This window comes from Rhodnius prolixus, unplaced genomic scaffold (genome assembly GCF_049639745.1).
Source record: "Rhodnius prolixus isolate KJV_2025 unplaced genomic scaffold, Rpr scaffold_14, whole genome shotgun sequence".
NCBI classification, from domain to species: domain Eukaryota; kingdom Metazoa; phylum Arthropoda; class Insecta; order Hemiptera; family Reduviidae; genus Rhodnius; species Rhodnius prolixus.
Window position 1 is genome coordinate 9433964 of NW_027411594.1, and position 27697 is coordinate 9461660.

The 27697-nt window shown below is 36.9% G+C and overlaps 2 protein-coding genes across 5 annotated transcripts in view; both read left to right on the top strand.

Annotated features, from left to right (window-relative positions):
• The window catches only part of LOC141451837 (Ig-like and fibronectin type-III domain-containing protein 1), a 286881-nt gene that overhangs the window by 63707 nt on the left and 195477 nt on the right, over window positions 1–27697 (top strand). For all 4 annotated transcript variants that reach the window (XM_074123551.1, XM_074123550.1, XM_074123553.1 and 1 more), the window contains one exon: window positions 4267–4315. The gene's annotated coding sequence lies outside the window, so the exon portion shown is untranslated. The remainder of the gene's footprint in view (window positions 1–4266; window positions 4316–27697) is intronic.
• Window positions 15482–16312, top strand: LOC141451931 (uncharacterized). The gene has a single exon (XM_074123762.1). The coding sequence runs from the start codon at window positions 15482–15484 to the stop codon at window positions 16310–16312; it is 831 nt and encodes a 276-aa protein (XP_073979863.1).

Sequence of the window (27697 nt, forward strand, 5' to 3'; positions counted from 1 at the left end):
TGTTTTCTGCTTGCATGTGTCTTCTTTTTTTTTACAATATACCTACCATTAAATTTATCCTAATCACCAATGAAAATTCAAGAAAGATTATCATAATAATTAACTCCTACCATTGATTCAAGATTCACCTATAAAAATCGATCAAGAACTCTGGAGAAATCTGATTAAGTCTGGAATCCTTTTTTTTCCCAGTGCTAACATTATCTTTCAAAATATCTGTCAACATTCAACAAATTTGCTAACGGAGCTTTGGAGCGTTGAAAAGATAATCTTGGAGATTATCAATCAGCTGGGCGGATTAACCTTAAAGTCCTTGTTTGTGTTACGCTTTATTAGGGCGCCGAGCGGTTATAGGCTAGACCCGCAATGCTAAGGTGTATTGTGGTACTGGGTTCGATTCCCGGTCTATAGGTCTTGGATTTTATTTAATGGTTTTAATATTGTAAGGCGCCCCATTAGCTGTGCGGTTATAGGCTAGACCCGCAAAGCTAAGATGTATAGTTGGTTAGTGGATTCGATTTCTAGTCTAAACCTTGGATTTTATTTAATGGTTTTAATCTTGTAAGGCGCTCCAATAGTTGGGCGGTTAGAGGCTAGACCCACAATGCTAAGATGTATTGTTGGTTAGTGGATTCGATTTCTAGTCTAAACCTTGGATTTTATTTAATGGTTTTAATCTTGTAAGGCGCCCCATTAGCTGAGCGGTTATAGGCTAGACCCGCGAAGCTAAGATGTATTGTTGGTTAGTGGATTTGATTTCTAGCCTAAACCTTGGATTTTATTTAATGGTTAATATGAGGAATTTTGCAGTAAAGTATGTTTGCTAGTCGCCTCCGTCCACCGCACCTAATTTGTGGTAATTGGACGTAAAGCCCGCCTGAAAAAAATAGGCGATTACTTCACTTTTTACATATGAAATATTTTTAATGAATAACTATTCTAAAAATTATGAAGTGTCAAATTCAAATTTAAAATTTAGTCGCAAAAAAAGAAAACCCACGCACCCTCTCCGGATCTGCGGCTAGAAGACTAATTTTGACTTGAAGTTGACCTCCAAAATGTAATTTTACTAAATTACACCAACTTAGCTTCTTAAGAATTGAACAGTCTATCTGTTTTGAAGAAAAATTGAAAATTTAGTTGAATTTTGAATCGAATGTTTAATATTTCTTGATGTGTAGCTATTTAAAAGAGAGAGACAAACCAAAACCTGGCCAGCGGGAAAATTGTTGACTTTGAGGCCTGCCAGTGACGCTAATTTCCTTTGTTTTCCCACGTGAAAATAGTCGAGTGGAAACCCCAAATGAAAATCCTGATTTTCATTTATTGCTTGAGCTCACTTTGAACAAAGCTGGGCGAGTAAATAGAAAATTGGAATATTAAAGGCGGCTGGCTGGCTTGAACTGCGGCACCACACAATATTGAATAAATTTCACATATCCGGTTTTTTATTTACTTTTTTATGGAACTTAGGAGTAAAAGGAATTCCTTTGTGGATTTAAGGAGATTTAGGTTTCTTTGACGGCGGATTAAATTCTTTTGAGCCGACCTTTAGATTAGTAAAAATACATCGTCATCAACTCTTTATTAATTTTTGTACTTTCTCTGGCTCCCAATGAAAGGATCAATGGTGATAATAATATTTTTCAGAAATAATACTTTTTTTACGAAAATACAATGTTCATGAGTTCGCCGATTATTTAAAAACAAACGAATGTGCGGTGAAAAGTAGATCTCAGGAAATCTATGATTGGAAAAAGAACCATCATTTAGATTTAAATTCCAGTTCTTATCATCCTTTCTTAAGTTGCAGAGGTTCTCCCCCCCCCTGTCCTCAAATGAGGATGTTGTAATTTGAGATCATTAACTTTCAACATTCTTCAAGTATGGTACTTCTGTTACTTTGAGTCCTAGAAGTACGCTTGAATTGAGGAAAACCACTCAAGAGTTCTGAGCCTTACAAAGCGCTGTATTGCTTTGTTAGTCATTCAGATACAACATCCTGTATCTTCTTATTTAGGCGGCACCAATTTTGGTTCTTTTACTTAAATGCTGTCTTTAACTGTGGGAAATTCATGATCATTATTAATTGGGACACTAGGTGAGTCCTGTATCCCCAATGTTTTCCAGCATCAAGGCTTATTGTCATTCCTTTGTAAGGGTTCTGGTAGATATGGCCTCCGTTCTTTTCTTCCAGGATGCTATCCACTAATCTTTTTTTGAAGCACCATCTCCTCTGGTCTCAGCAATGTCAGAGATTCTTGTACTAGCACCCGAGCCGATTGCTTTGCCTGCAAGAAATATCTAGGCCATTTCCACCTGGGAAGAATCTTGCCTCTTTTTTTTACAAAGTTCAGAGTTCTTAACAGAGTTTTTTTTTACAGCCTCCAGTATCAGTGGCCACCCCTCGCATGCTAGCAGGATATCCTGCTTAGACGCTTCTTCAATTTTCGGTTTTTGAGGCGCACACACTCATACTAACGTATAATTACGATAAAACTGAGTTAAGTGGATATCCAATCGATCTCAATAATTTCTCTTAAGCGATATTTTCTCTTTGAGAAAGAGAAAGTGACAATAATCTTATGAATAAAAGGAACTGGAACTTTGCACTTTAGCATTCTTATAGGTCAAAATATTGGAGCACTAGTAATCTGTCAAATTGATTGGTAATCGATTATTCAGGTCGATTGGTAATTTGATATAATTATTGTGCACGTTATTCACGCTCTTAAACTCCAATGAGAATTGTTGCATATTGAAGACCTTCTGGTCATTGTGAAGGTGAATATAGGAATTATACTAAGTGTTAGAAGACCCTGAAGTTATTGTTTTATAGTGTGGTCTAATCGACTGACAGACAAAAAAAAACGATCTTATTATTGACTGCATATTATCTGTAGTGCATTGTAGTACAATGGCGGGCGTGCCCCTTTTTTCCAATCTATTGTTTTTTGTTTTTCCTGTAATATGTCATTTCCTGTTCCGATTTCATTCATTTTTAGTTCTGTGACCATGAAAATTAGTTTTCCCCTTATTTCCATTACTAGAATAATTTTCCGCTATAGGTAGCCCCTTCCTTTCGCTCTTGTTTCCCATTATTGAAAATAATTCTACAGACAAATAAATTGTGAACTATACGTACAGATTCCAAAGAAATACATAACTGGTTCTGGAATAGACATCCCTAATTAAATTAGGAAAATAATGGAGTCTGGCATGGTAAATATCAAATGGAAATTACAGCGGTTATTGATCGCGTCAATCCATAATCTCTGTTGGGATTATTTTGTATCCAAACATTTTGACGGAATCCATATTAGTTTTAGTGACGGCAAAAAGATTATATTAAGATTAAAAATTGGCTAGGAATTGGTCCAGAAATAAAAACAAACAACTCCGTCTTTTTTCCGCCAACGTTTCGACAAATATATTGCCTTCTTCAGCGGGCGAGGCTGTGCGGATTGGTTACCCTGTAATGCTAGAAATGATATACATATCAAAGACAGAAAAACAGTTTAAATTTCCAAAACAGACACGAACAATTTAAACAACATATACGCCCCAACTTACTACAAAATACTTCGACAATTGGCAACACTGACTTCCTCCACAATCTAACACATATCACACACAGACCGATCACACTCAGTCTCCATGAACAGACAAGACAGAAGACCAACCCTTGATGTAAAATATTACTTTGTAAACTAGGTAAATAATTTTTGTAAATTTCATTATATTATACATATTCATTTTAATAGAATCATTGTTAACAATCTGAAAATATGTTCCACAGCCCTGAAGATGACCTAGTCAGTCCCTAGGTCGAAAGCTCGGCGTAATAAAGTTTATAATGACTGAAACTGGCATTAATTTTTCATCCTATTTGAAACTAGGAATCAGTCACCAAAAATAATGAACAATAATTACCCTGTAACGTTTTCTGTTTTAACTCAATCAACTCGCATACGACAATTTAAAAAGACGGAGTTGTTTTATTATTTCTGGACCGATTCCTCGCCAATCCTTGAATCCTTAATATATTTTGAACGAATCCCAATTGACGCAAGCGTCCTTAATTGGCCAACCAAAAGCTGAAAAGATGGCGTTTATGCCTGTACGAACCTGTTAGCATGCGGATATCAGTATATCGGCTATTAGTTCTATTATTTGGTACAGATCTTATTTTGTAATTTCTTTTGTGCGTGTCAACAGTTTACTTAAATTTATTTTTTAAAAAAAAATTCCTAATTTTGTTCACAGGGCGAATTGGTTCAGTGGCCCCCGACTAAACAAAGGCATTCCAGTTTAAGTAAGTACACAAAAATCAAAAATTATTGTTTCAATGATTTGTCTGGAGAAATTACACAAATCCTGGAGCTGGAACTCAAAGTCTTGCAGTAAGAGGAAGTGGTATTTCGCAGCTTCCAGACAGGAGATCTAGTTGGCAGTTCCCCTAGCCCTCTCTATTCTTCATATCCTTCGTTGCTCTCTCTTTGTTAACTTTGTTCTTCTGTCAGCTACTTTGTTCCTTCAGCAAAGCCCAATGCAGCGATTTTCGACTTCACCGTCGCGTATAATCCTTGCTGACTTAGTTCATTTTTTACTCTGGGCTTGAGCTGCAAATCAGATTACTCTCTGATTACAGGCCTATTCACAGGGCACGGCAGAATGAAATTGTTGATACACTTGCAAAGGAAGCCACCAATAGTGGGGAAATGGCTAATTATAAATTACCACACACCGATATCAAGGGTATAATTGCAAAAGCAGCACGAAAAAAATGGCAGACAGATTACAATAATGGTGATAAAGGTAGATTCTATAAAACTATGGCAGATCAGTTACCTAGACAACCATGGTTTAAGGGAACTGTCACTAATAAATGGGTTGTTACGACAATAAGCAGGCTGAGAGCGAACCACGCGGTGTGCGGATCGTATCTACACAGGATCAACAAAAGGTCCTCTCCTCTTTGCGTAGATTGCAATGAGGAGGAAGATTTCAAACATGTAATAATGATATGTCCACGTTATGTACTGGAAAGGAAACGAATGTTTGACGATATATACAGATATTTAGATGCACCATTTCGCTACGAAGACATTATATTCTCCACCAACAGTTATGTGCTTAAGTCGATAGCAGAGCTAGCAATGAAATATGAATGTATTTAGAAGCTATAGCCGAATTAGAATGAATGGAACAAAATGCTTAGAGAAGGATTACGTGATTTTAATTTTGGTTAAGCGAGAAGGATGGCAGGAGCACAGAGTGCTGCTCCATCCATTAGCAGTAGTTTATGTAAATAGCGGTATATAGTAGAATGATGAATGTGTGAAGCGAATGTATTTGTAGGTAAGAATGGAGAGTGAGTGATATTCTAGTGATAAGCACCTAGACGATGCTGGCTGTATGGCGGAAGCCAATGCCAAAAAAAGAAAACAAAAAAAAAAAAAAAAAAGCAGTTTTGTACATGATAGCGCCTTATTAGCTCGAAACCGTTGTGCAGATTTTGCCAGGAAGAGGAGGAGGAGACGGCCTCTCACCTGTTATTCGATTGCGTTGCAATTGAGAGACTGCGCTACGACATCTTTGGTACTTTAAGACCAATGGAGATTATAGTGCAAAAGGAACTGGTAGGGAAAGCCCTCAACCTTCTTAGAAGGGGAGGTTTCAGCTACTAGATTTAGGGAAGGCACAATAAGCCTCTTGGTGGCTGCAGTGCCGTCGGGCATGGGCCGCCTTTTAAAATCTAAATCTAAAATCTAGTTCATTTTTTAAAATCTGTTTTGGATACCAGTTTTATGAAATATTGAAAATCCTATTCTCGAGTTATTTTGATAGAAACTTTTAATTTATAAATTTGGACGCGATCTCCTAAGCGAAGCACCAGTTCCGGTCAATGAACGGTAGGAGAATTGGGATTCACCGAGGGACGGGGGGAGAAAACTTTTTTTAGAACCTAAATTGTGATGAAACCCTTATTGCAACCTTGCCAAAGCACTTTTCTAACGGAAGTTTCCTAGTTAGTTCAAAGTAATAAAAGTGTGTTAAGGAAATGGTGGAATCAAGTTAAATATTTGTATTTTTTGTTGTGTGTGTTATGGTTACGTACACACGAACAAACATCCAGAAACCCACAGGGCGCGCGGTAGGGCCGAGTCAATAAGGGGCCGCAACGTTGCTCGCTCTCCTGGGGGACCCAATAAACATGGCATGTCATCCCGGTCTGCTGTTGGGTGGTTACGACCCAGAACGGGAGAACAAGTTCTTCCCTTCCTTTTTGAAGACTCGCGGATGGACCAATTACCTCTCCTGTCGGCTCTCGTCCTTCTCCTTCTCTCTTGCACACACTGACGCCAACATCTTCATCTTCTCTTCTTACAAAAAAAAACCTCTCCTTCCTGAGCCCATACTTTTTATCTCCTTTATCTTTTCTCGATGCTTTTATCGGCTCACTTTTATCAATTCTAGTTTTCTGTTTTACTTCCACTTACTTGGTAAGAACAGACAAGAAGAAGAACTGCGGTCAAGAACATGTTTTCAACGGACATGTTTTTTAGGTACCTGAGTTCCGAAAAAAAGTGGCTGTGATTTCCTCTGTCCGTCTTACATGTACACTCTAGCTCTGGGGTCCCCAAACTACGGCCCCCGCCACACTTCCGGAAGAGTACTTCTTTCATTGGTGGTCATTGAGAGGAGCACTGTATGTGGCGGCATCGCTCACGTACAGTACTACTTCCGGTGACACGGTACGCACGCGTCACGGCTCCGGAAGCAGTAGGAAGAAAGGCAAAGCTCTATAACTAAACCGGATATTGGACCATTTCATTAGCCAAAAGCAGGCCCATAGTTACCATTGAGTTACTGGGCAATTTGTTGATTTAAATTTGCTTGTTCTTCATTTTAAATATTGCATTTGTTCCCGTTTCGTTTTTTACTCTAAAATAAGATTTGTGCAGTGTTCAAAGTTGTTTTTTGTAGTCCGGCACTCCAACGGTCAGAGGGACAGTGAACTGGCCCCCTGTGTAAAAAATTTGGGGTCCCCTGCTCTAGCTTAAAAACGAAAAATGCAGTATATTTCTGCAATAAGTGAAGCTGATACAACATGATACTTAGAATCTAAAAGTTTTGCATCCAAAATTTTTTTCTCTTAAAAGTGCGGTGAGAGGAAGTGTACAGAATCATTTTTAAATAATTTCAGAAAGTATTCGTTAAACCAGATGTAATCAGTTTTGCCACCCTGATAAACCAAAAAAAAAAGAGATTTAAACTTCCTGTCAATTTTAATTAATTAATATTATTCAGTTTAATATAAATATCTGTGGTTTTGAAACCATCTGCACAGAATATAGATCGATTGTCAAGGCAGCTAGCGCCTAGCGGAATATACAACCAACCACAGTACAGCACTTTATTATACACGCAACTACCAAGCGGTTATTTGGAATGCGGACCGGGATTCAGTCGACGTGTTCACTAGAAATTTAGGACGCTTATAGGCAGAATTTCCCTGGTTAGATCCTGCAGGCGCTTTGTTTGGATTTAGGCTGTTTGTGTTCAGCGAATGGTCTTTACTAATATCTTTACAGCTTTACGTCACACTATGACTTCTCTTCACTTCCTGTAAGGCTTCTGGATTGCCAGGACATAGAGTGACAAAGAGTGAATACCTTCCGTTATCCATTACACACTGCTTTAGCCCATTGTGATCTCTTTACTTCATCTTCTACATTTCTGTTCTTCGTACCATTCTTTTCCACGCTTTTACTTCGCGAAGAGAAAAAGGCAATAGAGTTCGGAGAGGTGGTTGTTCCTATGAATGGATTTTTATTTCATCTCATTTTTTTTTGTTTTTAATAATCCATTTGATCCATGGACTTGCGTAGTATTTACAGGTGATGTTTTTTTTTTGTTCAGCAATTTCACTATTGTGTCAACCATTTTGCATAAATTGTTGATGTGCCAATGGCGTCATCTATATATCTCACAAAATCGATAATCGCCTATGCTTCATATACTGTATCGTGCATTTTTTCGTTGTTTATCCATTATCTACCCATTTTAATGCAGTACACACAATACTTCTATTTAACAAAGCTTCATAAAAAAGTATTCGATTGTTTAAATTGATCATTGAATCGAACGAACCTTGTACCAACGCAACAAAGATCAATATTGATGGCAACGCTATCTGTGCGCACGGTGGAGCACTATTCATCTTACTGCACTACTCCAAACTATAGACGCGAGAATTACAATGCCACCTAGATGGCTGAAATTTAATTGTTGCAGTAACGGAAGTCACGTGTGTGTTCACTCCGAGTTTTAAATCTGTATAAATGTGTAAAAATTGAGGAAAAATTTATTCTGAATTAGAATCGATAAAAGAGGAGATTGTTTGTTCTTTCCTCTACTTGCAAAGTGCGTAGACTTCTTCATCGCAGCTTCCCTGAAATAGTTCTTGAACCGCTAATTATCATTGCTAATGTTGACCTCTAACGGTTTAACAAAAACTAGCTACTACAGGTAAAACAGTAGCCTAAACATCTCTCTTACCTTTTTCTTTATAGATCGTGGAGAACTTACTCCTGCAAAACGTACGCACAAACCCAGCAAAAGAAAGCGTCCATTATCTGAAAACCACTTTTTTTCGAGAATTAAGAAACAAACGTTGTACCCAAGCTGGTAAAAACCGTTAAAATACTTCCGGAATAAATAATTTTTTTATGGTTAACTGCAAATACATTGCACCGGAAACCTTTCACAGCATTTACAGGTAAAAAAAGAATGAAACTGCACTTTGGAGAAAGTCTATGAATAAACGCATCCTTTGCAAATCACGCCCCCCTACCATAACTTCCTCATCCTAGGATTATACGCAAGGAAAACGAGCAACAACTAAGGAAATAGAGTTGGAACACATAAGAGATGTGTAATCCCAATTAAAAGAACACAAACCAGTAACCTAAGTAAAATAAATAACCATATAAAAGATTGCGGCCATAGCAATCAGCTGATTGCTGTCACAAAGGAATGTTATAATCATACTTACAATTTTTATATCATCACTAATGAAGACAAAAAAAAATCCTCGTCAAAACTAGATAAAAAGATGATTTTCAATGAACTATTTCCAATAAATCATTATTACCAAAATGTATTCAGTAGAGATTAGATTTATAAGGTCAACAGAGGAATCAACTGTTGTATTTGTAAACAATAAATTGTGTTTATTCTATAATGTTATCTAATACAATATATAATGAGTGTAATATATATTTTAGGCAGATATAGTTTGATAAGGAGGAGAATATTGTATGTAAATTGTTGGGATACGTGACTTAACTAGCTGAACAGTTAACTGAGACTGAACCATTTGTATATAAATACTGCATTTTGCACACAGCTGATCTGTTCGGCCGTGTCCTTCTATAGTATCGAGCTGTCGTTACACAACCGTTTTGTTTGTATCGATACTTCATCGTTGCTATGTGTACCCTGTCTTTAGTTTCAATATAGACATAAATTTACTTGTTGTTCTTCACGTGATTTAGGCACGTAATATATATCATCACGTCATAGATCCGACATAGACGCACTCAAAATATTTTGTGATCTCAAGGGTAGACTCCACTTTGGTAATTTCATATTCAAGACACGGATGAGAACTTCTTGAAAACAAATCTATTTCTCTGGAACTTTCTCAATTTTTTTTTTACTTCCTCTTTGCAATTGTGTAAACATCAAAGATACTTTCATTTCCGTTTTCCACCCGGAAGCAGAACTGTTTGAAGTTTCCTAAACACGATAAAGTGGTTTTTATCAAGATGTGTGACCAGTTTGACTAAAAACAAAAAACAGAAAATTATAAAATTTATATTTTTGGCTGAGATGACTTAGGCACTGAGCCGCGACCATAAGCTTTACAGACAAAATAAGTTAAATTCACTAAATTGAATGGAATTTTCTTGTAAATGTTTGCAAAGAATGGTCTAAAATTGATTTACAAAAGTCACACTGTTTATAAATAACATTTTTTTTTCGTTGGCAACATTTTCTTAGAGAAATTCTTATAAAGGCACCTTTGGGAGGAAGTCTTGGGAGGCGTTCCAGTAAAGTGGTACTTCAGAATGATGTACGGTCTTGGCACTTTTGATAAATCCATTTTCTTTAAATCGTAAATTCTAGCAATGCTTTCCTAATTTTCAGCTTTTCAGCCGCTATAAACCTTCCGTTATCAAAAGGGAAGTTCACTTAAGTGAAGTTTGCGGGAAGAATGATCAATCTGTTGGACTTCCGGTAGACGAAGTTCGTTCAAAAGCTTAGTATCTGTTGGGACAAGTGTCCAGACCGGATGTAGGAACATTTTTTACGCACAATTTCGTAACTTGGTTTCGATACTTGAAACGAAAAATACAAAAACCTAAAGCAATTCGCTGAATGGCTAAACGTGTTCTTAATAGTTTTTAATCCAGCGGAAATCTATTGACCAATCACATTTATCCTCTATTCTTTATTTATTATGACGTATTTTTTATTTTTTTCAAATCCACGAAATGTCTAGCCAATAATAGAAAAGAGTGTTCACTGATACGCGCCAATAGAAACTAGAAACCAGAGAGACAACTGAAAAATAAAATAAAATAAAATAAATAAACACATACACAAAGAAAAAGTTGGTAACTTATTACGTAAACACAATGGCAAACCCAAGGTTATACAGTAACTATTGCTAAATGTTGTGTATATTTGTCAACAACCATTTTGTGCTTGTCTCTTTGTGTACAACTGTTTTTGTGCATACGTCACCAGCATAGACGGGTTTTATCCTGTCCAGAAGTATTGTCTTTCTAAATTCAGAATCAATTTATGAAAAAAATATTTAAAACAATAATATAATTTAAAAAGCTCAGTCATATGTAAGAAACAAATCAGCAATTTAACCGCTCGTGCTTTATCATAAATTTTAAATATTACATTTAAATTTCAGCCAGTTATTGATTTCCAATTAGACCAGATAAGAAACTTTTTTCATATTCTTACGTTCCAAGAGATCGTCCCTAGAATAGATAGAAGGGCAGCAGGTACAGCATGTTTTGGAAACCATAATCAAAAAAGGGGATGGCTAGGGATTAGGGCTGATGGAGGAGGATGATTGTATGTACTGATTGGCTAAATTGGTCATTCAGTGAGTAAGGATTTTATTTATTGGTTTTAATCTTGTAAGGCGCCCCATTAGCTGAGCGGTTAGAGACTAGACCCGCAAAGCTAAGATGTATTGTTGGTTAGTGGGCTCGGGTTCTAGTCTAAACCTTGGATTTTATTTAATGGTTTTAATCTTGTAAGGCGCTCCATTAGCCAAGCGGTTATAGGCTAGACCCGCAATGCTGAGATGTATTGTTGGTTAGTGGATTCGATTTCTAGCCTAAACCTTGGATTTCATTTAATGGTTTTAATCTTGTAAGGCGCTCCATTAGCTGAGCGGCTATAGGCTAGACCCGCAATGCTGAGATGTATTGTTGGTTAGTGGATTCTATTTCTAGTCTAAACCTTGGATTTTATTTAATGGTTTTAATCTTGTAAGGCGCCCCATTAGCTGAGCGATTATAGGCTAGACCCGCAAAGCTAAGATGTATTGTTGGTTAGTGGTTTCGATTCCCCAGTCTAGACCTTGGATTTTATTTTATGGTTAATAAAACAAATTTACAGTAAAGTATGTTTGCTAGTCGCCTCCGTCCACTACACCTAATTGGTAGTTGGACGTTAAGCCCCGCCTGAAAAAATGGGCGATTACTTTACTTTAACTAGTATAATAAAACAAAATAACAACAATACTTAGTAACAATAATAGTAATACTTAACAAGACGACAAAAAATCAATAACAAAAAATGTAGATAAAAGCTCAAGGTTTAAAAGTTGAAAGTAAAACGGAAATAGATTTTTATAAATATTTATGAAAACATTGACTTTATTATATGTACCACAAATTCAACAATTTGATTAAATTTGTATAAATTAAACAATCAGCATAGATAAATTTTATGTTTATGTTAAAATTGGCAAACCCCAAATAAAGAATCCCAATTTTACCAATACAATTTGCAATGTAAACATACAGCACGGTCTACATCACGACTGATTGTTTACATTATATGGGTGAGCTCTGCCAACTCAATTATTTCCTGCAAATAAACAATAAACAAAATTTTGTTTATTCTAAATTTATTTACCAAATAAATTTGGAGAAAATTAATTTTGTTTGTTTAATAAATATTAAATTTCATAGTAATTCTGAATTTAGGATGTATCAAAGAACAAGTCAAAGTAGACATATTATTTAGTAATGGGAGACAGGCGACACGGTAGCCGAGAGGCTATAGGCTAGACCCGCAAAGCTAAGATGTATTGCTGGTTTCTAGTCTAAATAGTGGGTTCTATTTCTAGTGTAAACCTTGGATTTTATTTAATGGTTTTAATGTTGAAAGGCGCCCCATTAGTTAAGCGGTTATAGGCTAGAGCCGCAAAGCTAAGATGTATTGTTGGTTAGTGGATTCGATTCCTAGTCTAGACCTTGGATTTTATTTAATGGTTAATAAAACAAATTTACAGTTAAGTATGTTTGCTAGTCGCTTCCGTCCACGACACCTAATTGGTAGTCGGACGTTAAGCCTGCCTGAAAAAATAGTCAATTACTTTACTTTTTTTTTTACTTTTAGTAATGGGAGACACGTTTATCGGCGGTTCTACTAGAAGAATCTTGTCTATTTCCGCAGCAAGTGTGGTGGTACTGCTTCCTGTACTTTGCGCATGCGAACACGTGGATCTCGGCCGACAGTGCCTCCGGAAAAGGCCCCCGGGACTCCATAAAATTTAGATGTTGCCGTGCTTAAATCAAGGTGGCATTTTCGGTTGGGCTAAATTTTTGTTCCAAATATTGGACTCCCCCCTAATAAGGAGTTCAGAAAAGCGATTTTCGTTGAACGATTTCGGAAGCAATCCTGCTATCATCAAAAATGGGAATGGCTTCATTCAGATATTTTGTACGCACATTCACATTCAAATTCGAACCATATCAAAATCACTATCAGCAGTTACACCCAGTTACCCAGCATACAAAAACCCAAACAGAACTACTCACGTACTCCAGGAATCTCAGGCATAGATAATCCAGGTAGATAAGCACGCTCCAGAAATTACACATTGTACACTTTGGAAATGTTGCCAATTTGGTGGAAATGCCAAAACTTAACAGACCAAAGTAACCACAGACATGTTGCGTGGTTGTCTAAAGATACCGGGCCCGCCGGCTAGTAGTGGTCCATACTTGGTTGGATGCTGTGTGCGCCAAGGCGGCGTGTGTATGTTTTGTAATTATATAGATAAAACTTGGCCATTACATTCTGCTAACTAGATAGAGAGGAAAGCTCTCCCACTGCCCGCTTCCTCATTGACAGCAACATCATTATTATGATAATGAGAGCGAATATCCAAGGGAAGTTAGCTGCTGCTGCAGAGAAGCCATTATCTCCCACTCGCAGCCTCACCTCGCGCTGGCTCTTTTTGGACTTCAAACAGGTGATTACCTCGCTACCTTTTGTTTAAGTCCACCTCTCTCCTCTCTCTGCCTAAACTTTGTCACTTCACTAAATTATCTGGAGCAGCCGAGTGGCGCTTTATCTACCATTCCAGGATCTGACTCAAAGTAACACTTGTCCCAGCTTCCCTGCAAATTGAGAACAGCACTTAATTAAATTAGCTGTAAATTTCGCTTTCAGACGAACCAAAGCAATGGTTACAGTTTTTCGATTTTTGAATTTGCAAAGGAAGTACTAGTTTTTAAGGTTTCCGGAGATCGAAATAATGAAATTTAAAAACTAGTCTGTGTGTGTGTGTTTAATTACTTCTGGTAACTTAGCGACTGTATTCAATTGATTTTTCCTTTTTTTGGGGGGGGATTTCCTGGAACGTGATGTTTCCTGCAACATCATCATCTATACGTCTAGTGACGTCAAATAACTTCCAGTACAAATTAGGTTTTTGGAAAATTTAATTACTTAGATTCTGGTAAAGAAAATGGAAAATTAGGCGCCAGAATTTTTTTTTTTGTATGTTATGATCGCGCCTAATTTTCATTATTGAGTTTTCCCCTGGAAAAAAAACACCTTTTTCTTTTCAGTATGAAAAAGAAAAACTGCTTATAGCGAAGTCTGTGAATTTGTTAATTGACGGTGGATACATAACTACTATTTGCAACAAGTTGATACGTGTAGACTAGTGGGATTTGCTGTAGCGGAAAAATCGAGATAGACTTGGAAAAAATTAACATTTCCACTTTCAAAGTGAAGTTATGGCCAATTTCAGTCTCTTTCCGTTGTTTACTTCGCTTTGTGAATCCAAAATAGTCTTCCGTTTCATTGGAAATGTTCGGTCATTTGGCTCTCGTCTATACATCAAAGGATATTGTTCATCTTTGGTGGTGACTGGATCTATTAATGTGAACAGATTATTATCAATTTCAGGTTAAAATTTTATAAATTAGATAATTGATTGAATTTGGCAATTAATCTTATTCCCTTAGGATTCATGAGCCAAAGATGAACATTTATAATTTCCGTTGCTCAAATAAATATTTAAGTAATTTTGTAACCAACAAACACAGGAGATTAAAAATAAGAACCAACCAACCCACAAACATGTAGGAATAAACATGCTCAGGTAATTTGCTGAAAAATGAGAATTTTCAGCTGAAAGAGAAAAAAAAAAACAGTAAAGGATGAAGCTGATTCAGTTAGATTATATACGTCAGTCTAATCTGCGACATGGCCCTACCATCTGGTAGATTATGTCACCAGTTTTCAGCGGTTCGATTAGAGTAAATATCTGACACAATGTCAAAATCTAGTCTCTCCTAAATTGTAATGTTTACTCCAATTTTCGTCCAATGAAAATTTTATGTGGACAATTACTCTTCTTTTTTTAATAACCAATGAGATGCTGGTTTAGTTACAACTTTCATTCATATTTGAAGCATTACCTTGCCAATTAAATTAATTAACAAATAGTCTGAGGTGAACAACTAGCTGTAGCTACATACGTACACTCAAGGTTTACCTCAAAACTTTGCCTTTTTACTTGAGTTGTTGCAGCAGAGAGCCTATCCTAGCCTAATTACAAGAAATCGTAGGAGAGATTCTCATTTTTGGCAAATTGTGATTACCTTAAAAATTCGGCATTTTTTCTTTTAGTGACATGTTTAATCCACAATGGAATTACTTAATAAGATTTTGTAAAGATACAGACGGAAATTTACCTTTCTAAACTTCCCGCTAAAATGATTTTTTTTTTGTCTCGGAAACGTTTCAACAAAAGTTTAAATAATAATAATAATAATAATAATAATAATAATAATAATAATAATAATAGTAATAATAATAATAATAATAACAACAAGAAGTCCCCCTCTTTGCAAAGATGAAGGCTCTATATAAAGGCTTCACAGCCTTGAATTTGCGTGAGCCAGGAAATAACGTTGTGCGGTCAGAAAGGGATATGAAGAATGAATGGGGCCAAAAGCAGCTACATGGCAGGTATTATGCCCTTCTTACTGCAGAAGGAACTGATAGCTTAGCCTCGTGCCAATGGCTCACAAAAGGCCATCTATTCCCTGAGACGGAAGGGTTCGTAATGGCGATGCAGGACCAGGTGATAGCTACGAAGGCGTATCGAAGATGGGTTCTAGGAGAAAGTCTAGTGCACGATAAATGCAGAATGTGCAACTCTACTTCGGAAAGCATACAGCACATAGTTTCAGGATGTTCAGTACTTGAGCCGAAGGAGTACCTTCACAGACACAATAATGTGGCTAAAATTATCCATAAAGCACTTTGCTCAAAGTTTGGACTGCTGAAGACAGAAGTGCCATATTATAAATATAACCCGCCGACGCTGTTGCAGAATGCGCACACAAAACTATATTGGGAAACTCAGATAGTAACGGATAGGAGTGATGCTAACAACAAGCCGGACATACTAGTTATGGATAGGAAGGGTAGAGTGGCACATATCGTCGATGTCGCCATACCCAATGATGATAACATGCAGAAAAGCAGGGGCGAAAAGATCCGGAAGTACCAGGACCTTAGTTTCCAACTAAGAGAAATGTACAACCTGGACAAAACGACGATTGCGCCTATAATACTTTCCACGAGTGGCCTCGTGCCCAGAACAACGGTGACTGCTGTCAATGAGTTGGGCCTATCCACTGATCTGGTTGTAATGCAGCCCGTTATTATTTGGATTTAGTTTTTAACTCTGAAAGATAGATAGTAATTTAGATAAGGGGTTGTAGCAAAGTCCACCCCCCTAAGTGATTTCCCTAATAAGGAGTCAGAAATGAAATAATAATAATAATAAAGGCCACGGTAGCCGAGCGGTTATAGGCTAGACCCGCAAAGCTAAAATGTATTGTTGGTTAATGGGTTCGATTTCTAGTCTAAACCTTGGATTTTATTTAATGGTTTTAATTTTGTAAGGCGCCCAATTAGTGAGCGGTTATAGGCTAGACCCGCAAAGCTAAGATGTATTGTTGGTTAGTGGATTCGATTTCTAGTCTAAACCTTGGATTTTATTTAATGGTTAAATAAAAGAAATTTACATTAAAGTATATTTGCGTCGCCTCCGTCCACGACACCTAATTGGTAGTTGAACGTTAAGCCCCGCCTGAAAAAATAGGCGATTACTTTACTTTTACTTTTTACTTTAATAATAATAATAATAATAATAATAAGGGAAGGGATTAGCTATGAGGTTAGCATACTGGACTCCTACGCGGAAGTCCCGGGTTCGAATCCAGCTGCTGACCCTTAGATTTTCTCTTCCTAGGAGCTACTTACAGACATCACTGTCCGGACGATGGACAGTGTTGTCTGTAACGAGAGAACACTGTCCGGAGGCCGGCAGTGCACTGAAAAAAACTCCTGGCGCCAATAACCTTAGATGTTGACGCGCCTTAAATCATTAAAAAAAAAAAATAACAATAATAATATTTATTTTATCAGAACATACAATACATACAAAATAAAAATACACTTGCAGACAATAGACTTACTTCCGTCTGCCACGTTAACCTTTAAACGTCTAGTGAAGATATAAAAAAACTCAAATTAACTTATATTTTAGCCTTTTCTAAAGTGCATTTCGAGAGAAATGTAACTACTTCTAGGAAAACGAGGTTTTATTTCCTGAGATGGTGGTCGTACTTCCTCTATTTATGATCCTATCAGTGAAGACGTTTCTCTGACGTTTGAATGAATTATTGAAAATTCCGAGTTTGAAAAAAAAGTTATTTAACCGGAAGTTGGTTTTTACCGAACGGCTTGACGAGTACAGTAAAAGCTCTTTATTCGCGGGGTATATGTTCCATAAATATGCCGCGAATACAGAAACCGTGAATACGGAATGGTAATTTATGTGGGATTATAGGGGATACGTTCCTAGCTGACAAAATAAAAAAAAACATATATATAAAAAAAATATCAATTTAATTGAAGTTTTTGAACATTTTAATTAATATCTTAAGGCTTAGGCAATGGTTTGAAGAATTTTGTAATTTTCTCTTGCTTGGCAGTTTTTAAAAGCTTTTGTTTGCAGTCAAAGTTTGAACTTGCCACTACAACTACCATCAGGGTCTTTAAAATGAGCGTAAAGATACTTTGCCTTCTCCCGGACCATTGGACCACTCAGGGGCACACCCTTTTTTGGATGCGGTCTTCGATCCATAATGACAACGCCACTTCCATTTCTTCTATTGCTGGATCACGAACAATTGCTTTCATTCTGTGCGTTTACATTCTCAAAAACACCGATCGCGGCGAAGGCGGCTTATGTCAAAGTCCTCGGCGATATCATTTAACAACATACTTTAGGCAAAGTTGTAATAAGATCTATTTTACTTTTTTATTAGTTCATTTGACGGCATTTACAAAGGATATTGGGTTGCATACCTATTGGAATCCTTTTATTATCGTAGTGTACTTCCACGAATATCCGCGAATATAGGAATTGGGTCGCATTTTTTTAATCCGCGAATAGTAAAACGCGAATGAAGGAAGCGCGAATAAGGAGCTTTTACTGTATAATATTTTTATCTTTTCTAGAAGATAGCTCTTAAAAATGTTTTTTAGCTCACTCGGAGATGTTTTTTAAATGAAAATTTGTTTTAAAATTGAAAAGTGAATTACTGCTGGCCCATATTTGATGGAATTTAATACTGGACACTGGGTTTTGCGAATATTTCACAGGAACCTGTCCTGTCTCCTGGAGAACTCTCCTGGCTCGGCAAACAGCTGTTTAGAATTTATTTACTACTAGTTTTAATTAAACTCTTAACTCACGAGCTATGAGTTACCCCCACACTTGGGGGGTTGGCTTTGCTGTTAAATGCTATTCTATTCAGCCACATTTTATCGTGATAGCACATCATTGTTGTTGGTTAAAAGTTTTAATTCTAGTGTTTGTTCCATCAGTTAACTGATGTTCACTTATTGTTGAACAAATTGAATCCACAATGATGGATAATATTTACTTTTTTGTATTTTTGGGCTGGTTTCGGATTTTCATCCAGAGTCTTGTAAGTACTCTAGGGAAGTTTGAGAGGGAACCAGCAGCCCTTCGTTCTATTGGCTTCCTTGAAGATACTGAAGGAGGGAAACTGCCCCAAGAGGATTTCTATCTCCTGCTATCCCAGTAAACGCTCCTCAGTTATTCTAAGATTGGTTACCCCCTAAAAAAATGGAATCAAACTCTAGTATCAAAGTGTAGTGAAAGTGGAAAAAGTGGAATACCTAGAAAGATTACAGTTTCCCGGATTGGCCAGTCAAAGCTGAATATGAGGCGACAAGATTATCAAACTAGAAATAACATACAATATAGCCACGGTGGCCGAGCGGTTATAGGCAAGACCCGCAAAGCTAAGATGTATTGTTGGTTAATGGGTTCGATTTCTAGTCTAAACCTTGGATTTTATTTAATGGTTAATATGAGAAATTAACAGTGAAGTATGTTTGCTAATCGCCTCTGTCCACGACATTTAATTTGGTAGATGGACACAAAGCCCGCCTGAAAAAACAGGCTTTACTACTTTACTTATATACTTGTTCACCCTAGACTTATTCTCTGACCAATCGCTGATAGCTGGAAAATGAAAAGTAATTTTTTTAAATTTGTGCAGACTTTCACATTTTCTTTCCCCAAATTATAAGAATAATGGAAAAATTCTTTCTACTTGTTATAAAAAAAAACCAACAACTCAAGGCTAAAGTTGAATTGTTTAAAGTCGCCATTTTGTTATGATAATCAAGATGATAGGCAAGGTCTGATCCCTGGGGGTTGTTCCTAGACCAATTTAGTGTAATAAAAAAAAAAAAAGGGCGAGTCAAGTTTCTAGTGTGTGTCTCTTCTCTTGTTCGGCCCTATTAAGGTCAATAAAAGTTGTACAGGAAAAGGGATGTGGAGTCTCTCTCTCACTCTCTCTTTTAAGAAGAGTTAAAAAGAGATCTTTGGCTGGCATCCGGTGGGAGGGGGAAGACAGCCGAGTTTAGGACGGGATAAAAGGTTATAAAGTCTTGTACGTCGGGTAGCCATGCATGTCGAGGGTAAGCAACAGTGTAGCCTCTAACAAGACTCCTCCGAGCCGGCCCAAAGTAGGTCCATCTCCCGGACTGCTAGGGTAACTAGAATACACCCATCCGCTCTTACTACATCCGCTTCAACGTTCCTACTCTCTGTTATTCACATATTTAGTTCGAGAAAACCTTCAGCCATTAAAATTTCGTTACCATTTTTGGCGTAGTGTGTTACTTATACAAAAAAATAAATAAAATATTTTAAAAAAATAATTGCGCAGATGAATCGTAAAATCTCCTTGAACTAATGAATATATATAGTTATTTATTTAACAAGTGTGGAAAGTAGTACTTTAATTATTTAGTTACGTTAAATAAGCTTATTAAAGTTTTACAGAAAATATTTATGTTAATAACAAAACTTCTTATATTAAGGAAGCACAATAAAGTTTTTCCACTCACTAGTGAGGAAAGTGACACTAATGGGAATTTTTCCCCACTAGTGAGGTAAAGTTGGGCATTACACAGCCGATTTTAATTGAGTAATGAGAACATTCCTACATGGTTGCAGAAAAAAGTAATTTTCATTATCAGCTGGTGAAAGTTTTACTGGAATCGATAATTGAATAAAGAAGTTGCTTACGTACAGAATCTGTGGACAGTATCGAACAGTTCCAGCTCTGGAGATAAACTGACCGAATTGTGATAAGAATATTGTTTGGGACGGAAGAACTATTTAAGAGTGTAATGACCGTTATTAACACTAATTAAATTACGATATGCAACCTAGGGAATTTAACTTCATAATTATGCATAAGAGAATTGGCGTAACAATAAGACGAGACAGACGACTGACCGAGCGTAAGTGGCATAAACTGGAATACTAAGTAATCGTCCAAGTACCAATTTAGGGGCCGTGGACGGGGCTGGAAGCTCATACTTTCAATAAACAATTTTTTTCTAACAAATAAAAAGTAGTCATACGCGGGATTCGAACTGGAAACCTTCGTCACACAAAGCCACTCTCTTGACCACTAGACCATAATACACGCCTCTGCTTTCAATACTACAATATAATGTTTCTTCCAGCGGTGGTCTGTGTTTTTATTAGAACTGAGAGATTCGGGCTTCAGGCAAGTCAGCTGTTTTTCTTCTTAACCTGCTTTTGCGTCGGCAATACTCGGTTTTACACGTTTATAAATTCCGCCGAATTAATTTCTTCTTTTTCCTGGTACACATGTCTTAATAAAATCCAACTCTATTTCATTATTGTAAAAGAACTATTGCGGTTCCATTACTATTCATTTTATGCGCGTTTACCAAAAGTTATGACATCAGACAACCCTGAATGTTTGCTAGCACTTTCCGAGAAGCTAGAAGCCGGAAGTTGAGTATAAAACCTACCACACTTAGCAGTTGGAGAAGGAAATTGGCGCCCATAAGGAGGTGACTAGAGTGGAGCCCACTTGGCCGCGCCACATATTGCCAAGCCCTGGGAGTTTGTGCACTAGGGAGACTTAATGAAAAAATTCCAAAAAGTCCTCCTCAATGTACGGCCCCCTCCAGAAGGGAGAGATGCTAAGCCGTTCTTAGTGTTCCTCCAGGAATGCAATAAAGATGGAAAAATTCATAGAAAATAAAGCAAAAAATGCCAAGAATAATGAAAAAAGAAAAATGACAAAATAATTATTTTAAGGCGAATAATAAAGAAAGAGCTCTGTGATAAATGAGGAGGGGATCCAGTCTACAGAGAGCTCTTCCCAAGCAGCAGCACTATTTATCTGCTGGAGAATTTTTTTTCCTTACATTCAAGATTGTTTACTGTACAAAACTAGATTACTTGTTTCTTATAGTACAGTTTAGGTAGTCAATTAGTCGTATTTATCACTAAGCACGTAATATATTATAGTTCTCTTCTTCAAGGTCGTTTTAATTAAATACATTAACATACATTATCTGTAATTAGATACACTAACTAGACGGTTAGTGTTCGGAAATATTATCTCATTAAGTTGAGAGTAATAGTTCTTAAAGACACAACATCGCATAATTTACTCACATTAATGTTCTTACAGAAGTATATTATCGTACTGTTACACAGATTTACGTACCGGAAGTGGACGTTTTCAAGGCTTTGTGAAAGAAAAAGTCTTGGGGTTTTGAGGGTATTCACTGGTCCAGAAGTACCAGAGCTCTCATTACGCAAGAGACGCTTTCTTTCCTTCTAACACAGTCCATATCCTGGTTTATGTTTTGTCAGAATGCGCGTCAAGACCTGAGTTACCAGAAGATTCCAGCGTAAGAATTGCAGCAAACTTTATGAGCTGTAACTCCAGATTTTGTGTAATTTCTTTTTGCAACAATAAGAGAGAACTGTCAGTTGATTTCGCTTCCTTTCTAAAACACGAATTTTCAACGGAAATGTTCCAAGTCCTCTACATCCTTAAAAAATAGTTTTTAAAAAACCATTACGAAATCTAAGAAGAATTCCGGAAGAAGAAAAACTGAATTGGAGAAATGGTCGACTTAACAATCAAAACTCATTCAATATTCGATGAAGAGCGTCGAGACCCCCAAAAGGCACATTTACATAAAATTCCGAATCGAATGACACCTCAGTCACAAAAATCGGTTCGCGCGTTTAGGCGCTACGCAGTTTATACAAAAAAAGGTAACAAGAAGAATTTCTGAACATGCCGTTTTGGCTCTTTTTTGATAACTTTTTTCTCAATATCTATTAGATGTGGGTTGTTGCAAAAAATTGCAGTTATAAAGGAGGATTTTCCGTACATTTTAAAGAAAATTTGGCAATTTTATCTTCTATAGAAATAGAGAAAAAAAATTGTCAAAGTTGGGTGTTTTTCAACGTTACGCTTTTTGGTGCACTTTTTGACAATCAACCCTTATACAACTGTCCTACCGGAATTAGTTTTAATCTTTTGAGATATAAAACGATTTTGTATTTATGCTTTTATATCTACCAAAGTTCTATATGGATTGTAATCTGGGTTCCGGGGTGCATTCAAAACAGTGTGAAACCATGTTGTTTCGAACTCAGCTGGTCTTGAAACATGGTTTCAATATGGTCTTAAATTATTTGAAACAATGTTAATGAATAGGAATTTCACTGAGTTTGATTTTCAGACCGTTCCGCCGTTTTTGTTGAACTTGGGAAATTTTGTAATATGTTCAATGTAAACAAATTAATGAAAATATCCTTCAGGATGAAATATTTAATATTAAAGTCGGTCCCAAAATTATGTCTTTTGTATGGATTTAAAACTGAATACTTTACAGTCAAGTTGGTTCTCCAAACAAAGTACATTTAATTATACTTCAGCCGGAAGATAAGTACTCAGGAGTTGCTGACAATCGTCACAAACTTGAATGCACACACACATACATGCGCAGAGTTGGACAAAAACCAGTAATTATCACGCATACATCGCCTCGAGCCAGTCTGCTGTCAGTTTTCGAATATAATGAAAACAAAATGTGTGCTAAGCTTTATTTGACTTTAATACCATTTAATAGTATTACTTAGAGAGGCGTAAAGCACCCCCTTGTACTTCGTAAGAAGAAAGCTTTACAAAGTTTGTATGTGAGCGTGTACTTCTAAAGCTTTTGTACTAAGCTTTTATGATTTAAGCAGCAAAATAAATTTGTTTTAGATTATTGTCTAACTTTTCGTTTATTGCTGGGTGAGTTATATAAAGTATTAAGTGCGAAATATACTTCGTCTATAACTTATTGCTGCTGGTAGCATGGTGATGACTTATTATAAGAGAGGCTTAAATATAGAGCCGTTGATGCCTTTAAAAGTCGCTGGAGTGTGGCCACCTCAATACTGTAGACACCAGTGGTACCTAGATTACTAGATCTTACTGCACACGAAGTATTGCAGCTGTCCAAAATGAGCTGATTTTGCATTTAGTAACGGAAGTTACACACTTTGATTGGAAACCATTGTAGGACTAAGATTTACGTAGAGGGGTGCACAAGAGAACGACATGAAGGGCGAGCCAAGTAACCGCAGCGCGCTTTGACCCAAAATGTCACCTTTCCACCACACGCGTGCCATAGTTTCGCCATCACCGCTCTCTAAAAGGTCATTTCAGTATAATGTAGGCTTCGATATTATATTATATTATATGGAGACTGTGATTTAGGGGGAAAAATATCATGGAATTTTCATTAATGTTTTTCTTCAATATCGCTCATTATATCCGTCATATCCCTAACCGGTTTTGGACTTTTCTTGCAAAACAGACGTAATTTCTCGTACGAAGATAAAAAGGAATCCTGGAAAATGATATACCGTTTGATAGCTTATTAGGCAAGGAAACTTTTACTAAAAAGTGCCAGCACCTAGGTCTGATAATGATCACATAAGGGCCTAACGAGTTTACTTCAAAAATTGTCATCTAACTTTGTCTTTCTAACCGTGTCATCAGAATCGAATTCGGACTAAAACTTTCTGAGTAATAACATTTTTATTGCAAAAAAAAAATTGAAGTGACGTCACTCAAGAACAGTGGAAAATATGAAGTTGGCCAATACGTCATTGAACTCCACTTTAGATGTACTACACACAGTAGGCCTGTGGTCATTACTTACTGGTTCACTGTATAATGAGAAAAATGTTAATAAACAAACAACTTTTGTCTATTTTTTTAGGCGGGGCTTTACGTCCAACTAACAAATTAGGTGACGTGGACGGAGGCGACTAGCAAACATACTTTACTGTAAATTTCTCATATTAACCATTAAATAAAATCCAAGGCCTAAGACCGGGGAATCGAACCCACTAAATCAACAATACATATTAGCATTGCGGGTCTCGCCTCTAACCGCTCGGCTACCGTGGCGCTAATAAACAAACTAGTATTTGCATTAAGATAAAACTGAATGATTAATTACAGTACCTATAGTATTAATGAATTAAAGATCGACTTTGTAGTTGCAATATTCATTTCATGAATATTACAGCTAATAACGTAATCCGTTTGTTCTTGTATCTAGATTCTCTTCGTAAAAGAGATAGTATAAAGTTAATTTTGCAGGATGTAGATTATTTATTAGTTTTGGCATTCAAGTAAATTGAAAATACCTTGCGTGAATATTCACAGAATACTTTCCACAAGTCTTGGGATTTTTTTTCAAACTAGGAATTTTTATTTTCAGAACCCATCGTTAGAAGAAAATGGCTGCTTTATTGTTGCTCTGGAGACCACTTCCTGAACAATAAACTGCGTCAGCTGTACTTCCTCTTGAAGTGAAAATAAACTCTTATTTCACTATATTTAAACATTTATTGGATCAATTTCAATTGGACAGACAAACGTAACAATTCTGATAGAGGATGTTTGGTTCCATTACCATGACAACGCAACTATGTGTGACCATTGTCCGTAACGATGTGCTGTTATTTCCCCATGTTATTACATTGTTGCAAATCCTGTCCATATTCTAGTAAATCCTCGGATTAATTTCCATGTAAGTGGATTACGTTAAGAGGGTAAAACATGTGTAGTTCTATATTCTAATCGGATGGAGCCTTCGCCCTTCCTACGCTGTGAACCCTCACAAGACGACTATCTCTTTTCCGCCACTTATTCGCTCATATTTTCTTCAGACATGGAACGTTTCCTAATGTTTCTATGACGACCTTTGGAACTCCTTTTTAAACAGCCCGCTGAGATTCTCCAGGGTAGTACGCCCCTGCCATAAACTCCTCCCAACAATGGCCTTCCCAGCCAACAAAGATGGCACCCTCAAATTGGAGGGTGCTGGGGAGAGTGCAGTCCTTCAATCGTGATACTCACCTTTGCTCACTGCAGAAATCCCAGAGGAAGAAGGATACCACCAATTTAGCCGTGTAGACGGCAAATACTTCTTGTGCACGGATCTAATCCACGATCTAATTCTGATCCAGTTTGGTATTTGTGCTGCTGAGTGTATAGAAGCAGATTAATCAAGCAAATACCTTTTATGCAGCTTTTAATTCAATTAAAATTTACTGCTAGTTTATCAAAGCTGATTTTACTGTTAGTTCAAAATAAGTAAATGTGGCGCTTCGGAATAAATGAAACACAAAGACAGGGCAAAGAAAAGACAGTGGGAGTTAAGAAAAAAATCGCCTCTCCGGAGGGAGCCGACTTTAGCCGAGTCATTCTTGGGATTCGTAAAGTCCATTTCATTTCACTACTATCCTATCAGCTGATTTAACACGGCGCCCATAATCCTGTATTTAGCGATTTACAAAAGCCTTACGCAGCATTAAAATTCCGTTTCTATTGAAGAACTGTGCCATAGAACTCTAGCAGCGACATCAACGGAGATTAAAGAAAACCCCTCCTCACCACACTGTCTGCTCACAACACAAACCTAGACTATTATTGTTCCGACTGCAGTCCTCGCATCTGCAATAGCAACCTACCTGTTCCTTCCGTTATGTCGCTGTTAGCTTTTTGTTCTCTATTCACGATTGACTGAAGTGTCAATCCAATTTTTGTAATTAAATTTTTCACAGAAAAATTCATTAAACTTTTTTTAAATAATAATTAATATAAAAATAAGTGAATCTCGAATGTGAACTCACTTTTCTTATAACTTGGAGGGCGCCACGGTAGCCGAGCGGTTATAGGCTAGACCCGTAAAGCTAAGATGTATTGTGTATTCGATTTCTAGTCTAAACCTTGGATTTTATTTAATGGTTTTAATCTTGTAAGGCGCTCCATTAGCTGAGCGGTTATAGGATAGACCCGCAAAGCTAAGATGTATTGTTGGTTAGTGGATTCGATTTCTAGTCTAAACCTTGGATTTTATTTAATGGTTTTAATCTTGTAAGGCGCTCCATTAGCTGAGCGGTTATAGGATAGACCCGCAAAGCTAAGATGTATTGTTGGTTAGTGGATTCGATTTCTAGTCTAAACCTTGGATTTTATTTAATGGTTTTAATCTTGTAAGGCGTTCCGTTAGCTGAGCGGTTATAGGATAGACCCGCAAAGCTAAGATGTATTGTTGGTTAGTGGATTCGATTTCTAGTCTAAACCTTGGATTTTATTTAATGGTTTTAATCTTGTAAGGCGCCCCATTAGCTGAGCGATTATAGGATAGACCCGCAAAGCTAAGATGTATTGTTGGTTAGTGGATTCGATTTCTAGTCTAAACCTTGGATTTTATTTAATGGTTTTAATCTTGTAAGGCGCCCCATTAGCTGAGCGATTATAGGCTAGACCTGCAAAGCTAAGATGTATTGTTGGTTAGTGGATTCGATTTCTAGTCTAAACCTTGGATTTTATTTAATGGTTTTAATCTTGTAAGGCGCCCCATTAGCTGAGCGATTATAGGATAGACCCGCAAAGCTAAGATGTATTGTTGGTTAGTGGATTCGATTTCTAGTCTAAACCTTGGATTTTATTTAATGGTTTTAATCTTGTAAGGCGCCCCATTAGCTGAGCGATTATAGGATAGACCCGCAAAGCTAAGATGTATTGTTGGTTAGTGGATTCGATTTCTAGTCTAAACCTTGGATTTTATTTAATGGTTTTAATCTTGTAAGGCGCCCCATTAGCTGAGCGATTATAGGATAGACCCGCAAAGCTAAGATGTATTGTTGGTTAGTGGATTCGATTTCTAGTCTAAACCTTGGATTTTATTTAATGGTTTTAATCTTGTAAGGCGCCCCATTAGCTGAGCGATTATAGGCTAGACCCGCAAAGCTAAGATGTATTGTTGGTTAGTGGATTCGATTTCTAGTCTAAACCTTGGATTTTATTTAATGGTTTTAATCTTGTAAGGCGCCCCATTAGCTGAGCGATTATAGGATAGACCCGCAAAGCTAAGATGTATTGTTGGTTAGTGGATTCGATTTCTAGTCTAAACCTTGGATTTTATTTAATGGTTTTAATCTTGTAAGGCGCCCCATTAGCTGAGCGATTATAGGCTAGACCCGCAAAGCTAAGATGTATTGTTGGTTAGTGGATTCGATTTCTAGTCTAAACCTTGGATTTTATTTAATGGTTTTAATCTTGTAAGGCGCCCCATTAGCTGAGCGATTATA

What these genes read in the sequence shown, in the direction of transcription:
- LOC141451931 (XM_074123762.1), top strand. Translation starts at nt 15,482, where the DNA reads ATGAAGGCTCTATATAAAGGCTTCACAGCCTTGAATTTGCGTGAGCCA.